This window comes from Ambystoma mexicanum, chromosome 7p (genome assembly GCF_040938575.1).
Source record: "Ambystoma mexicanum isolate Mex_15411 chromosome 7p, UKY_AmexF1_1, whole genome shotgun sequence".
NCBI classification, from domain to species: Eukaryota; Metazoa; Chordata; class Amphibia; order Caudata; family Ambystomatidae; genus Ambystoma; species Ambystoma mexicanum.
This window is the reverse complement of record NC_090939.1, coordinates 257,007,858-257,024,447: the sequence shown is the minus strand read 5'-3', so window position 1 is coordinate 257,024,447 and position 16,590 is coordinate 257,007,858. Positions and strand designations below refer to the sequence as shown.

The following is a 16,590-nucleotide window of genomic DNA, read 5'->3' as shown; positions in this document are numbered from 1 at the left end:
AATGGCTGTTGTCTTGATGGGCCGTGCCAAATGTTTACCTTTTGTTGACCAATCTCATTTGTCCGGTTGCAACTGTAGCAATTTTGAACATCTATCGCAACCCGAAAGGGTTATCAGATGAGTTTTTTAAGTGATTTAGAATGTTTAATCTTATTTCTGAATCAGCTGACATAATGAATATCATTGTAACGGGTGATTTGAATCTGCAATTATTACCCATCAATAATCCCAAATATAATTTATTCCGTCTAAAATGGCATCTACTTATGAAGGAACGGGGGCTCCTTATGTGCAACATGTCTCTTATGGGAGATATTCCTCCCCAGATGACCTGGTAAAGAGGGAAAACTGCTTCAATCGTTGACTACACTTTTGTACATCGCAGTATGTTTAATGCAAATATGAGTTTCAACATAATACCACAAACGTACAGTGATCACAATATGCTGAATATAATATGGTTGTCTGAGGTCCAAGCAAGCAACGATCAATGTGAATATGTCCCCCAACCGATGATGGTTAACAATGCAAGAACGCGCCTAATATGGAATCTCCAAACTTTGACAGCATTTCACCAAAATGTGGAGAGTTCCTGTTATGTTAAAGTTGTTCCTGGCAATTACACTTGTTTTTTTACAAAGTTATCAACAAAAAGTACAGTCATCATCCAATGTACAATTCAAACCTAGGCATGAATACGATGCAATGGTTCAACTAAAAAAATCTACTTTGCGTAAAAACAAAAAGTTGATAGTACTTTCTAACTGTGAAAACAAACACAAACGTATTTGCGCGCTTTCTTGTCAGTATAAAAACTGGTTACGTTCACACCGAATCCAACTGTACCAAACAGATGGTGAATCCAGTTTGGCCAGCATTTTGCGTAAAAACACTGCACAAATTTGCACTATGATTCATTTTGCTAATAACATGTCACAAAATTCTGTCCAACTCAACGGTGTCAATGAGATGGAGTGGGTAGCATACTTCACCAATATGTATCAAAAACCGATGGGGGTCACCTCTTATACCACCCTAGAATGTACTAACTATGAGGGACTATCCATAGAGGAAGAAGATGTTTTATTTTATATATTAAAACAGAACAACTAGGGGGGCGTGACCAGAAGCGCCGGCGATGTGGCGACTTCCCTTATGGCCTCTGTCCGAGACCCGCGGCATTTTGCAATAATGTAATCCTTCTCTGATCGGATCAAAGCAACTGTCCAATTTATGGAAATCTGAAGACTTGAGGCACCAGATGCAGCCAAGTAGGGCTCCACTAACCCCCTATATCGCCCTGAAGTAGCCTGAAACTCTCACGTGGGCCCAGCCGTAACCCGGCGCTCTCAAGATGGCGGACGGGACTTCCAAGTCTTCCGGATGAGCAGTGCGACGAAGCGCGTCCCCACCCGAACTGGGACGTGGAGGCAGAGCCGGGAGAGAGCCGACAGTACCCGCGGAGTGATGAGGGAGAATTGCCTGCTTGTCGGCTGACCCGCACAGGAGCATTGGGATTGGGCGGCAGCCGGCCTTCCCCTCCCCCAATCTCCTCCCCCATCCGTTTGCCTGAAGCGTGAGCCGCAGCCTCATACACCGGCGTCAAGACAGGGGAGAGCCCGCTCCTAGGATGCGACGATCCTGCAGGGGAAACAATGAGATTTGAGCCTGAGGTGCAGGTCGAGCGGGTGCTCCCGAGCCTGGGCCCAGCGCTGTGCTTGGGAGATAGACGGGGGAGCAGCCGGTGGACAGCTACATTCCGGCTCCCTGGGTGCACCCGACGGTGGCGACCGAGGTCCTTCGGGCCTCGAAAAGGTGAGAGCACGACTGAGACCTGGGGGGGTGCTGGCGGGCCTCTGCTGCCCGGAAAATCTGACGGCACAGCCGCCGTTCGGGCGGTGCACCCCTGGAGCCCCTCTGAGCCCCCTCAGCATCCTGGGGCGCCCCGGCCCACTCAACCTACTTTGATCACAACCTGGTGCCCTTCTCCAGGGGCCCTCCTGGAATCCCCCGGCTGTCTAGCGCTACCCGGCCTCCCTCCATCAAAGCACTACGTTGGTGACATTCCTATTCTGGCACAAACCTGGTGCCGTGGGGGCCCGGGACTGGGATCCCCGCCACGTCCTGCTATCTGGCTGCTTCCTGGGGCGCCCCTGCCCATTACTCATTCATCCCCCTGGTGTCCCGGATCTCCACACTTGTGGCGGGAGAGGTCCCCCTCGCCATCACCGGTTTCTGACTGCCTTTATCAGGGGTTTATCTCCCCCTCCCCTTCATCGCGCTGGAAACCTAGGGAGCAGCACTCTGGACCCTCCTTGGGGACCCCCCCCAATCTCTTGCCACCTGACAACCTGAGAGCTGCTGAATCAAGCCATAACACCCCTCACATCGACGGATCTCCCCCCCTCTCACCCCTCAAAATAAAGGGATCTTTGGAGTCTGACAGACCTTCTCAACTTAAGCATAGCAGACGCAGAAAGTCTAGAGTCGTAACTCCCACAGGATGTCGAATGCCAGCTAAAGCAACCAAATCTTCGGACAGCTCCACCATGCTGCTAGCAGCGGACAAGACAAAGAAACCTGACCCTCTCCTAAACTAACCCCACACAAGGCCCCCAAGGAGCAAGGAAAATTGGCTACTAAGGAAGACATCCAAGCGGAGTTCCGGTCTTGCATGACAGAGCTCTCCACATGGATGGAACAGACAGATCAACCACTCACTGAAGCGGAACAGAGGCTGGGCGAGGTGGAGGACCTGACCCAGAATCACAACGCCATACTACTAGACATGAGACACGAGATCCAGGAGTTGCAGAACAGGAGTGAAGTGCTGGAGTTTAAGCAGGAGGACCTAGAAAATAGGGCGTGACGAAATAACCTGCGCATTCAGGGGGGGTTCCGTCAACAATCCAAGACAAAGAGCTGCCAGAATACATTGGCAATTTCTTCCAAGTGCTCCTCCCCCTCATGGACAAAGCCCAACTCATCCTGGACCGCACCCATAGACTGCGCCCAAGACGAGGAGTGGACTCTGACACCCCCCCGGATCCATTTCTATGCCACTAAAGAGGCTATCTCAGCAATAACCTGAACCAAGGATGAGAGCTCTCATTCATGGGCACCCAGCTCCAGATATTCCAAGACCTCTCCCTGGTGACCCTACAGAAAAGAAGAGCCCTGAAACCCTTAACCCTATTCCTACAGAACCAGCAGATACGCTATCGATGGCTGTTTCCTTCCACTCTCCAATTCACATTCCAGGGAATCCAGCGCAAAATAAGCCATCTGGAGGATGCAGGGTCCATCCTACACCCAAACTACCCGAAACCCTCGCCCGCCCACAGTCCGCTCCGTCCGCCAGAAGAATCGGAACAGCGCCCCAGAGACAGCAACAGCAGTCCTGGTTCAAAGCACAGAGACGCCGGAAGATAAAATAACCCTGCTACGCCCAGTCGTCGTGAAATGACCGATCTGATAACTAAAGAAGAAATCAGTGTTGCCGCGGGTCCCAAGCGGCCCACACCCCACTCCAAGGAGTATGTCATCAACCCACCCTTGGAGACGAACCCAATTATGTGGATTGATCCTAGCCCTGTTGGCTGGGAGGACAGTTATGGCCCAGCTGGCCGTGGGAAGGACCGCACTGGAAAATCCGACCGCCCACTCAACTAAAAGTTTACCCTCCCGTTGGAGGAAATTTAAAACCCAGCCGCAGGAAAACCACGTCGAATCTAAGCCCCTAGATGATGACTGAGAACCTCCATCCTCCCCGCTCAGATCAGCTCCCCCCACCAGAGGACGCCCAGGAGACTCCCCCCCCCCACCCTCCACACCAGAAACTGAAATTTGTGACAATGAACATCAGGGGCCTCAACGCCCCGCAGAAGAGGAAAACAATACTGAGGCGCTTACAGAATGACAAGGCCTCCATAGTCTTCCTCCAGGAGACATATCTGACCCCGGCTGATTTCACCCGGCTCCATGCCCGGCAATTTCCGCTACAATTTCTGGCGTCAAATGGAACGAAGAGGGGTGGTACAGCGATCCTATATGCCAAGGGCCTCAGGCCGCAAATCCTGGACTCCTTGCTTTGCCCAGATGCCCGCTTTGTAGCGGTAAAATGCTGAATTTTCGGCCAACTTTACACGTTGATCTCGGTGTACGCTCCTAATGAGGAGCAAGAGGAATTCTATTCAGCCCTAGAAGGTGTCCTCCCACCATTTGCTGAGGGCCGAACTATCATCGGGGGAGATTTTAACGGAGTTCCTGACCCTTTGACAGACAGGTCACACCCTCCTGCTCGTAGAGACTTCGGTTTGGCGACAGCGTTACTTTAACTATTTAGAACTTTGGACGTAGTTGATACCTGGAGAGTCCTCCATCCTGAGGTTCGGTTCTACGCTTACGTACGTAGAACATATTCACGCATCAACCTCCTTCTGGCCTCCCCGCAGGTCTTAGCATTTACAAACGAAGAACTCATCGGGCCTAGAATCCTCTCAGATCACGCCCCAATAACCTTAATGCTCAGAGCCCATGACCCTGAACCGGCCCCGCGACGCAGATGGTCCCTCTATGACCCAATCCTCTGAGATATGTCAACAAGAGACGTGGTGGCTAAAGCAATAAAGGAGTTCTTCGAAGAAAATAAGAATGAAGATACCTCCCCAGCGAACACATGGGACGCAAGGAAGGCGGTGGTGAGAGGGGTATTAATCTCCTGAGGAGCAGCCTACCACAAACAAAAACAGACCCGCCGCAACCTGGAAGACAAGGTACAGGAGGCGGAGACAGTATGTAAAGCCAGAAACTGGTCCCCGAGAACCTACCGAGCCTTGCAGGCAGCCCAGAAGAAATTGGAGGCCCACTATGCAGAAGATACAGCCCAGGTCCTAGCCAAAACAAAGCTGCTATGCCAGAGGTAATAAAGCAAATAAATTCCTGGTGGAAAAATTAGCGAGAGTCAAGAAGAGGAACACAATTATAGGCCTGCGGGATCCCCAGGGTACAGTGCAGTTTGTGGATCGTGATAAACTGCGGATCGCAGAGGCCCACCTTGCAGAGACAATGTCGGCAACCCCGAGATCCAGTGAAGAACAGCATATCCATTTGCGAGAAGGCCGCCTTACCTAACATCACAACCACAAGGAGGGAAGAGTTGGAAGCCCTGATTACCAGCGAGGAAGTAGACGCGGCCATTAAAAGCCTGAAATCAAGAGCTCCGGGACCAGATGGGTTCTCGCCTCGATTTTTCAAACTCTTTCGGCCCCAGCTGCTGGCCCCCATGACGATGCTCTTTAATTCCTTCGCCACCTCAGGATCTACTACCCCGTCGATGCAAGAATCAACCATAGTTCTAGCTCTCAAACCAGGAAAAGACCCCAGCGATATCGCCGCATACAGACCCATCTCTCTGTTAAACCTAGATGCGAACATTTACTCGAAGGTCTTGGCAAACCGACTAGCGAAAGTGCTCCCGGACATTATAGATCCAGACCACACAGGATTCATAATGAATAGAGCAACCACAGATAACACGCATAGGGTCCTCAATCTGATTGAGATAGCTAAGCGAGACTCGCGAAAGCTAGCCCTGCTGGCCTTGGATGCGACCAAAGCCTTTGATAAAGTAGACTGGTCGTTTCTCCGTCTCACCTTGGAATCCTTCCATCTCGGACCCTCCTTCTTGAAGCTCGTTTTAGCGAATTACCAAGTTCCGAATACCCTCCTTCGGTGAACGGCCTGCTATCCAGCCCAATCCCTCTAACATGCGGCACTAGGCAGGGGTGTCTTCTCTCCGCCCTTCTCTTCGCTCTGGTAATGGAACCCCTAGCCCAACGGATCCGACTCAGCGCCAGAATTAAAGGCTTCCAAATAGGCTCTTCCCAACATAAGATCGCACTATACGCGGATGACGTGATGCTGACTATAACAGACACCTCCCGGTCACTGAGGGCCGCCTTAGCAGAAATCCACAGATTTCGAAAGGTCTCAGGATTCTCCATCAATTTTGCGAAATCAGCAGCCTTGGGAATAGGCCTAGAATGGGGAGACAAGGAGTCCTTTAGATCCCATTGCTCGATCCCATTAAGCAAAAAGTCTATCCCCTACCTTGGGGTCCAGATCCCCGCCTGCCCCGGAGATACCTACCGGATAAATTTCCTGACTCTATTCAAGACCCTGGAAAAAGACCTGGATCGCTGGCTCTCACAGGAAATATCGCCAATAGGTGGCATTGCGGCCTGTAAGATGAATCTCCTACCACGATTCCTCTACGCCTGCTCCGCCCTCCCCACCATAATCCCCCACCCTCCGCTGCAGCGGCTTCAGAGGAAGATTTTCAGCTCCATTTGGAAGGGGAAAAAGTCACGTATCCCACAGAAAACCATGCTGTGTACCCCAAGCAAGGGAGGCCTCGGGGTCCCTGACCTTCAAGGATATCAGATGGCAGTGCAGATAGCTCACACTCGAGCCTGGACCATCGCATCAGAGCGCCCTGAGTGGATGGACATAGAACAATCCCGATTGCCTCTCCCCCTCCGCTTCCTCTTACACGTGCCTGCCTCACTGCGGCGGACATGGCCATCCATCTTATCAAGCAAACAGACTCTAAAGGCATGGGACTGGGCACGCAAATCTAGAGGCATCCCGAGAGACCTAAGCCCATCCGCCGCAGTGCTCCACAACCCAGCTTTCTCACCCGGGACCTGTCCCTCGAACTTTAAAAACTGGATCGCCAGGGGCCTCAGCTCCCTAAGTCAGCTATTCGAAGGAACTCAGCCGTTGACGTTCGCCCAATGTAAAAGCGTCTTTGGCCTTTTGGAGACCGACAGGTTCTCTTATATCCAAATCAGACATTGGTGCTCGCATACCCAGACCCGTGTGGCAGCCACACGAGAACTAGATTCCCTCGAGTTAACAGCCGCAGACCCACCAAGCCGAGGGCGAATTTCAACACTATACAAACTATTGCAGACAAATTTGCTTACAGATAAAGCAACGTATATGTCACAGTGGGAAATAGATCTAGGACATTCGATTCAAGACCAATCTTGGGCCAACATCTGGTCACGTACTCATTCATCCTCTTTCTGCGTGACCAACCGGGAATGTGCGCATAAACTCCTGTTAAGATGGTATTACCCACCGCTTCGACTACACCACTTCAATTAGTCCCTGAACCCGCTATGCTGGCGCAGATGTGGCATGACGGGTTCCTACCTACACATGTGGTGGACATGCCCGATAGTGGCGAACTTCTGGTCCCAGTGTATTGCCACCATAACAGACATCACCCAGACCACGTTACCACTGGAACCAGAACCAATCCTACTGGGGACTCCGATTCCAGGCATATATCCAAAATCTGGCAAGCAGGCGGCCCTCATAACGTAACTGCTCCTGGCCGCGAAAATCACAATAGCCCGAACGTGGAAATCCCTGGAGGGTCCCCTAATGATTCTGTGGTGGTTGAAACTTTGGGACATCTTCATAGCGGAAAAGACCATGGCGGCAAACAGAGGCCACATTCACCGCTTCACAAACATTTGATCCACCGTGATAGACTACGACCAGCGCTTCCCAGCTCTGACATACAAACCACGCTTGGTGATAAATGCCCAACGGGCAGAGGACAGAGACCTGGCTCAATCTGCAGAGGAGCAAGACCCGGAAGGCAGCCAGAACTAGAGGGTTGGGGCGGAAACTTAGGGGATGATGAAAATGGTTAAAATGTAATATATGCTGAATTGTTATAATGCAATGTTTTCCTGTGCGCTGACCAAAAACAAACAAGTTTAAAAAAAAAAAAGAAAAAAAAAATGAACAACTCCTGTGCGCCTGGCCCGGGTGGGCTAAGCAACTTTGTCTTCAAACATCCAGTAATCTGGTCTAAAATTCTACACACCATCTTTAACCAAACTATTTCTAGCAATCATCTACACCCATCTTGGCATCTGCAGTAATAGTCCCAATCTTCAAGAGGGTTGACGGGTCTAAGGCGAGTAATTACAGACCAATCTCCCTATTAGACGCACCTGGAAAATTGTTTTCAAAATTCATGCTTGGGGACTTTAATAGGTGGACTTTAGAAGCGGGACTAAGATCCTCTGCAAACTGACTTTATGGCCGGTATGGGTACTGGTGTGAATCTTAGGACACTTACATCTATAATCACACTCCACCAATCCAGAAAGCAAGCCCTATATACTACCTTTGTAGACTTGCGTGCCGCGTTTGATTCTATCTTGAGAGAATTACTGATTCACAAGTTAATTCACCAAGGTTGTCCGCTCTGTCTAATCTCCTTAATTAAAGACCTGCATTCAAACAACTCGATACAAGTAAAACTCTCAGTGGATGGTAAATTATCAACTCCGATACCAACACAGAGGGGTGAGACAAGGGTGTACCTTGGCTTCGGCCATATTCAACTTCTTTATTTCTGATGTGGGGAGTGCATTTACTAACATCTTAACTGACCCTCCCAAGTTGGCAAATAAACCAATACCCTTTCTTATGTATGCTGATGATCTGGTCTTAATGTCTAAGACTCCTAAGGGGCTCCAGAGAGCCTTGAATGCTCTTGCAGACTATACCCAGGTGAAATACTTGTCCATCAATCTTGAGAAGACTATGGTCATGCTGTTTAATCCATCTAGAAAACACGGGTACAAGTCTGGCATTTGTACTCTCATTCATGGGGACTAAATTACAAGTAGTACAAACCTATAATTATTTAGGAGTGCAAAAAGTTATGGAGGTGTGCTTCTGTATGGTCAATTGTTAACTCAAAGTAATCACGGCCATACAACAGACCAAGATTATATTACGCAAATATGGCAAGTTTGCAGTTGTATATGAAACAGGTATGTTGCACCTGCTTAGACATATCATCAAAAAACCACACCAATATTGCTTTATGCAGCTGAAACTAGACCCATACTGACAAAAAAATGGTCAATTTTGGAGGGCAAATATTGGTGTGGGGTACTTAAGCTTCCATCTTGCACTCCACTCCCTTTCATACGAAATGAGCTTGGGCTAATATCCCTATATATGAGATACATTTGGCAAATAGTCGCACTGTTCAGAAAATGCTTTTTGGCTTATACAACTTCTGTTCTAGGTATTTTGGCGGAACATGTTTTCTCATCGACCGATGCCTTTATCACCAAATGGCGCTCTCAGGTGGTTCAGGCGTTGGCATGGGTAGACGTTTCGTTAACATCTCTCTTTCAAAACCCAACACAAGTTAAAATTAGACTGTTTGCCTTTGACTGGGAAAGCACCAGTGCTAATTGCTCAAAATATCGTGATTTTGATGCACAGCTATTTTCTAGGAAAAAACATAGCATCCCAGAAGCATATTTGATTAAATCTCTGTCTGTAGTCCATATACATGACTTCATGCGTTTGAGGCTAAATCTTTGGCCCACCAGACAGATTCTGGTGCGACGCAAAATTCTCAAAGAACCTGTGAAGTTTTGTTGATTCTGCCAGCAAAAAAATACTGAAGAAAACTTAAAGCATCTTCTAACTGAATTTGTGCTACTGGTCAATCCACGTAGGGTCCATTTTGAGTCAATAGTGGAGTTGTATGGAGTCTGTACTTCAAAAACTTTGTGGAAAATGATTTACTCTGGGTATTCTACGATCGTAAGACTCAGAACCTTGGCCTTCTTATATGAGTTAAAACTCCATGAGATAAATGCTAACACGTTACAGGATAACTACAGTTAATGTTGTGTGTATTCTTTTATATTTCCTTTTCTACCAATTTATTTTATTGGTTAAGGTGGATCTCACTTTTCTCTTGTTTTTGTGATATTTTTTTGTTTTGTCTTATTTACGTTTTAAATGTATAACGTTCTGATATCGGACAGGGCGGTTGATGTTGATACTGATGTTTGTTTTTTTGACGCTGTATTATCTGATTTATATGCAATTGATTATTGTTTAAGTTTTATTGTGTAGTAATATATATTTCATAACATTTGTTTTAATGAATGAATTATATTGTAAAGTTGATTTTATCAGCTATATCAATAAAAATAAAATAAATAAGTCAAATATTCCATAAAGGTTCATTAGGCAGACAGCCACACTCTTGCATAGCTCCAAAACCACTATGTTCAGCGGGAGCACCATATCTGGCCTGTTGCCAACATACGACGACCTACCACGCCATCCTGCACTGCAAAATAATGTACTGTAAAATGCATCTTACCAATGGTTTGGTCCCCGCATCCACTGGGCGCTGGAGAGGTGTAATGTAAAGAAGACTTCTCAATAATCCTTCGCACAAGGCTAAAGCCGTTGCTGTGAACCCCCGAGGATGCTATTCCTATAACTACATCCCCAGCCATGATCCTGTCCAGCTGCGGCAGCATCTGTCCACGTTCCACTGCACCCACAGCAAACCCAGCCAGGTCATACTCCCCGTTTGCGTACATGCCAGGCATTTCAGCAGTCTCTCCTCCTGGATGGACAAAAGAAAAATAAAGTAGATTTCAATTACAAAACAATTGGTAACAGTGATTACATTGAAGTAGAATACACCACCTTTTTAGTAGCTGTATTATTATAGTTCAAACTAAAGCATGAATGACAGCAACGAGTTCCATTATCATTGGGTACAGCCACTTTCAGTTGAAATCACCACATATCTCCCTAGGTCTAGATGAGCAACTGCAAGTCATTGTAAATGCATCAACTGCCAGATACTTTAGCAAGGTCTAAATAGGGGGGATTTCATTGTCGACATTCACTGTACTGGATCACCAGCTTTATAAACCTATGATCTACTGCCCTGCGTGGTGTAGGATCAAGATAGAAGCCATAAATGAAAATTCAACACCTTTATTGGTTATCAGGAATGGTTAGAGTAATGCCTATATGCTCTAATGGAATCAACACTACAAATAAGGGTCCCAATAACAAATGGGTCAACTCAAAATGCCTCAATAACTTAGTTATGAGGATGTAGTGCTTTCTGGGTTCCCGAACAATGGATATTTGCCCGTTTCACTTTCAGGATATTCTCGCCACATGTCGCCCTGCTGAGCCCTGTGAATACCTTACAAGCATTGCTTTAAGTAGGATGCAAAAACAAGGGTGGTTGGGTGGTCTCTATCAAGGAGGCCCAAGTGCTACGCTGGGCCTACAGGGGTTGCAGTCGGCTACAACCATTCCATCATGAGACCATGCAGACCTATATTTTGGGTCCCCTCAGCACAGTCTCAAGTGGTCTTGTTTGCATATTGCACATAATTCACTGCGACTCAGTACGCCACTAAATCACTATCTGTAAATCAATCACTCTCACTCAATATATGAACAATTCAATCAGTGAAAAAAATCACCCTCACTTTGTAAAAAGGAAGGTCAGCGAGTACAAATAGCACCAATGTGGGTTCCTGGCAGTGTGGCACAAAATTAAAGTGCTTTTTGGTTAAATAAGAATGACTATAGATTTTTTGATTTTGCAAATATGTCAGTGATCCAAGAGTGAAAGTGTCAAAATATGTAATACACAATGGGTTGGTGCTTATTTCATGGTCAACACTAACGTATGGGAAAATGTCTGCAGAAGGTCACAGGTAAACAGCTTGAGTTTACCATCAGGTTTTGAGTGCAAAGCTTGAGTGGAGGATGGCATCGACATTTCGCTAATGCATTGCTTTCACACCTTTTAAATTGATGGCTTCCCTGCATTTCTCAATTACCACTAATGTGAGTCTCTTGAAGCGCACTTCTAGAAGCGGGCACAGAACAAATCATATTGGTTCCTTATTGGGTGTTATGGCAGTTTTTTTGTAGTACCCTCGGTTGGGGGCACTACAACTAACCCCAACTGGAGGCTAACACACCTAACAATAAAGGGAAGACAGACCTCTCAAAGTAGGTAATGCAGACAAAGCTCCATGGCTCAACTCTCGGCTAGGGGTATTAGGCTGACACAAAGGTACAATAAGTCCACTCACCTATCTCCAGAAGATACACTACACTGATGTACTGAAACATATTGATAAAGTCCCACCAAACTCTTTCAAGTCAAATAAGTACTTACTTAATTATTCACAATATTACAAAAATACAAAGCATATGCTAAAAACAGTCCTGTCGCTAAAAACACTCCCCTAGCCCCAATGTCTATATGTGGGCCCGCTAACATAGGTAAGCACCCAATATAAAATAAGAGGGTGGGGAGAAGCAGGGATCCATAATGCCTTGCTATCAGGTACGCCCTTTATGGGCACTTACACATTTGTATAGTGTCCTAAAGATACAACCCAATTCAAGTATATGTGGAGGGCCCTAGAGCTGTTGATCAGCACATAACACATATGGTAGGGGATGAGGGAAAAAGGGAAACAATTTTACCAGGCAGGGAAAATATGCTAAAATTCCCCATAGGCATAATATTACAAGTAATACATATGGCTTTTGTTTAAAATGTTTGCCTTCCCCCTAAGCCCTTCAAGAAATATTGTAACACTTTAGCAACAGTTGCCTTGCCCATACATTTCAGGAAAAGTGATTACAATGTTACAAAAATTAGTCACCATGTCAAAATCACAGTCCCAAATACAGAACAGCAATTTAAAAATGAATAAAATCAATGGGAAGTACCAAAACCATACAAGTGCAAATTCTGCAGCTAGCAACCTCAGGGAAGTCCAGACAAGACCACAAGAACTTGGAGATCTGAAAATGGACCTAAAGCCCCAAAGGAAGAGGAAGCAGAACAGAAAGACCCCCAGTAGAATGTTTTGGGAATTGCGCTCCAAGGAATCTCTACCTCGGACTAGGGAGGTACCTGTGGGTGATTATCTTGAATAATCCCCCAACCCAGGATCCAAAGGTAGTATTCATGCTGGTATGTTCTGATGGAACTACTCCAGCACTGCTGGTTGGGCAGTTTAACCATTGTTTCTTTTTACTCTGACTGGGGAGGATGAGTTTAGCCCCTGAAAGCATTGCTTGACCTGATATTTATTTATTTTGTCATTTATATAGCGCACCAAACCCAGGAGCATCTGGGCGCTGGCTTACATGGGGACGGTGGAAGCCCTAGGTTGCAAGAGGTTACAGTCATAGTTAATACATTAGTTACAGGAAATGGCTACAGTGGTTCACAGCATAGGTGATCCATACAAATTATATAAAGCTAGATATCTAACTGGTAATGTTTGCAATGGTTCAGAACATAAGTGATACATATAATTTATATAGGTCTAGATATCTAACAGGTGGAGGTTCCGAAAGTTGTAGGGTTGGTTGGGTTCAACTAGATTTGGGGGTCTTGTGAGAATGGTGGCTCGATTATCTTTTCATTATGAAAACAAATGCACACCAATGAGGGTCTTGGTTGTGAAATGCACAGTTAACAGATACAGTCACACAGACGAGGAATTTCTCAATGTGTTCTAGCAGGTAATTGTGTTCTTAATGTTTAACAAAAAGAGACAGGATCCACGCATCTCTTTTCGATGACTGGGATGCCCTTCTTTTGGCCATGTGCCCGTTACCAAGTTTCTCTGAGCCTGCAGGACACTTAGTGTCTCTGGTTGATGCCACAAGTAGGGCCTGTATCCTCTGACAAAGTTCTCAGTCTGACCTTTGCTGTGGGTGAGAGTCTAACCAACGAGGCCGCCACCTGCGGTGTGGTGCTGGAACTGGGGATAGTACGGGGAGCATCCCAGACTACCTGCCTTTCCCCCCACACGCAAAAGGCCCAGGGGGTATCACAGGACAACATTTGATCCTTTAAGAGACCTACAAAGTGGAGAAGGGCCCGATTACTGAAGGCAACTGTGCAAGGCTGTTATTACATGCTTCTTGGGCACTTGTAAACACCCACTATTTGCAAATATGCAAAAGGATCATGTTCAGGCTTTCCAGTGGGTCAGTTGCTCGACTTACCGGCAGCAACAAAAGCAAATTGTAAAACATTAAAATCCTTGAAGGGTGCAAATGGATTCCCTGGATCCGAGAAACGTGGAGACATGTTTTGCTCAATGACCAGCACTGCTGCTGCCTGAAGTATTTGTTCATCTTTAGTTTACTTCATGATAGGTTATTGATAGAATTGACCTAGAAATGCGCACTTGCATGTGTTCTGCAGTTTCATTTTTGGTTTACAGTGTTTCTATGTTTCCCATAAATTCCTATTGGGGTAAGCGCTGGTACAAGGTTCACGATGTGCGTATGCGTTTGGTTTCAAACGCAGAGGAAGCAGTTGGGAGATGTTGTTGGGTTGTTCCAGCATTGGATAACCATTTACTTTTGCATCAAGCAATACTGCTTACACAGCATGCCAGGAACAGACTTTTTAATTGGATCTCAATTTATTGAGGCGTCGAACCTCTATTATTAGGAAGTGAATTTCTTTTTATCAAATTGCCCTCCATTTCTGTGGACCCCCAAACAGGGGCGTGTTGGTGGGGGCTGAGAGTGAGATATATATATATATATATATATATGGGATACATTACTCACCGTAATCGTATTTCTGATGCTTGTATCTGCTTAGATTCACATGCTGTGCATAGGCCGACATCTAGTGGAAGCTGCGGAGTATTACAGTTTGTTTTTCGAAGTCGAAAAATGGGCGTCGACACAGGGCGTGCCAGTAATACTATCCCTAGTGTGACGTCCCCTGTACCCATGATCCCTCACGCGTCTAGGATCCCCAGATTGTGTTTTTCCTGACATGAGGTAGCATGAGGAGTAGCGTGAGTACAGATAGTCCAAGCAGATAGACAGAAAGGTAAGACTACAAGCAACCATGCGCCTTCTCTCGGAGGGGAGGAAGGGTGGGTCGCATGTGAATCTAAGCAGATACAAGCATCAGAAATACGATTACGGTGAGTAATGTATCCCTTCTGAGGCTTGTGGAATCTGCTTAGATCACATGCTGTGCATAGATTAGCGAGCAGTACCAGAAGAAGGAGGTGGGATGTGAGAAGGGTCATGAGCAAACAGGTGTCTTAGAACCGCTTGTCCCACTTGTGTATCTGCCTTGGAATGAGTGTCAATGCAGTAATGCTGAGTAAAAGTGTGAATAGAGCTCCAAGTAGCTGCTTTGCAAATGGTGTCAAGGGGAACGTTTGCAATGAAAGCCAGAGTGGCCCCAATGCCTCTGGTAGAGTGGGCCCTTGGCGTAAAAGGCAGAGTCTTTTCAGAAAGAGAGTAACACAGCTGTATACAGTTGATAATCCACTTTGAGATAGCGCCCTTAGAGACGCGATCCCCCTCTCTGCCTGTAGCTACGGAGACAAACAGTTGATCTGTTTTCCTTAGCGGTCTGGTTTTATTTACATAGTATAAGACCGCCCTACGCACATCTAGGGTGTGTAGTTTCACCTCAGCTGAGCTTTGTGGGTTTTGGAAGAAAGCCGGAAGCTCGATGGACTGGTTTACATGGAACTTGGATATGAATTTTGGTGAGAATCTAGGGTGTGTGCGTAAAACCAGTTTGTCCTTGTGGATAGTAAAGAAAGGATCTTGCACTGACAGAGCCTGAATTTCACTGACCCTTCTTATGGAGGTAATGGCTACTAAGAAGGCCGTTTTATAAGTCAGGTGTTTGAGACTACTTTTATGCATGGGTTCGAAGGGGGGCCCCATGAGCTTAGATAGCACCACGTTGAGATCCCATCCTGGCGGTGGGTTCGATATAGGAGGGTGAAGTCTCTTTACTCCTTCCATGAAGGCTTTAACCACTGGTACTTTCCACCACGAAACCTTGTTATGGGATGTGGTGTAGGCTGAGAGGGCTGCCAGGTGTACTTTCAGAGAGTTAAAAACCAACCCTGCATCCAGCAGGTGGAGCATGTATGTTACAACGTTGGAAGGAGTGCAATCAACCGGGTTGATTTGTTTACTCTGGCACCAGATAACGAATCTTTTCCACTTGTCAAAGTAACAGTGCCTTGTATTTGGTTTCCTGGACTCTTTTAGAATGTCCATACACCTCTGTGGTAATTTGAGATGTCCAAACTCTATGACTTCAGGAGCCATGCTGCTAGGTTCATAGAGTTGGGTTCCTGATGCACTGTTTGACCTTGTTGCTGGGACAGAAGGTTGTACCAGGCTGGGAGTCTGATGGGCTCGCATACCGCCATCCTGCGTAGGTGTGGAAACCATGGTTGTCTCGCCCACATGGGAGCAACTAGGATGAGCGTCATCGATTCCTTGTTCATCTTGTACACCACTTTCCTGATGAGAGGAGTTGGTGGGAAAGCGTACGCAAACATCCCTGACCAGTTCATCCACAGGGCATTCCCCTGGGAGTCCGGTTGTGGGAACCTGGATGCAAATCCTGGGCATTGGTTGTTTTCGCTTGTGGCGAATAGGTCTATAGTGGGGAAACCCCACTGAGAGAAGAGATCTTCTACTACGTCTTTGTGAAGGACCCATTCGTGTTCTTCTGGGAGGGAGTCTCTGCTTAGAGCATCCGCTAGGGAATTGAGCTCCCCTGGAACATGTTGCGATGACAGGAAGATGTTCCGTCTGAGTGCCCATATCCATATTTTCTGGGCAAGCTTGGACAGATTTGGCGAACGAGTCCCTCCTTGCTTGTTC

The 16,590-nt window shown here is 46.8% G+C and overlaps 1 protein-coding gene across 3 annotated transcripts in view; it reads right to left on the bottom strand.

The window, feature by feature from the left end:
- GART (phosphoribosylglycinamide formyltransferase, phosphoribosylglycinamide synthetase, phosphoribosylaminoimidazole synthetase) overlaps nucleotides 1-16,590 on the bottom strand; it is a 1,418,226-nt gene that overhangs the window by 419,039 nt on the left and 982,597 nt on the right. For all 3 annotated transcript variants that reach the window (XM_069636266.1, XM_069636265.1, XM_069636267.1), the window contains exon 15: nucleotides 10,229-10,480. In XM_069636266.1, coding sequence (XP_069492367.1) covers nucleotides 10,229-10,480 — 252 coding nt within the window. The remainder of the gene's footprint in view (nucleotides 1-10,228; nucleotides 10,481-16,590) is intronic.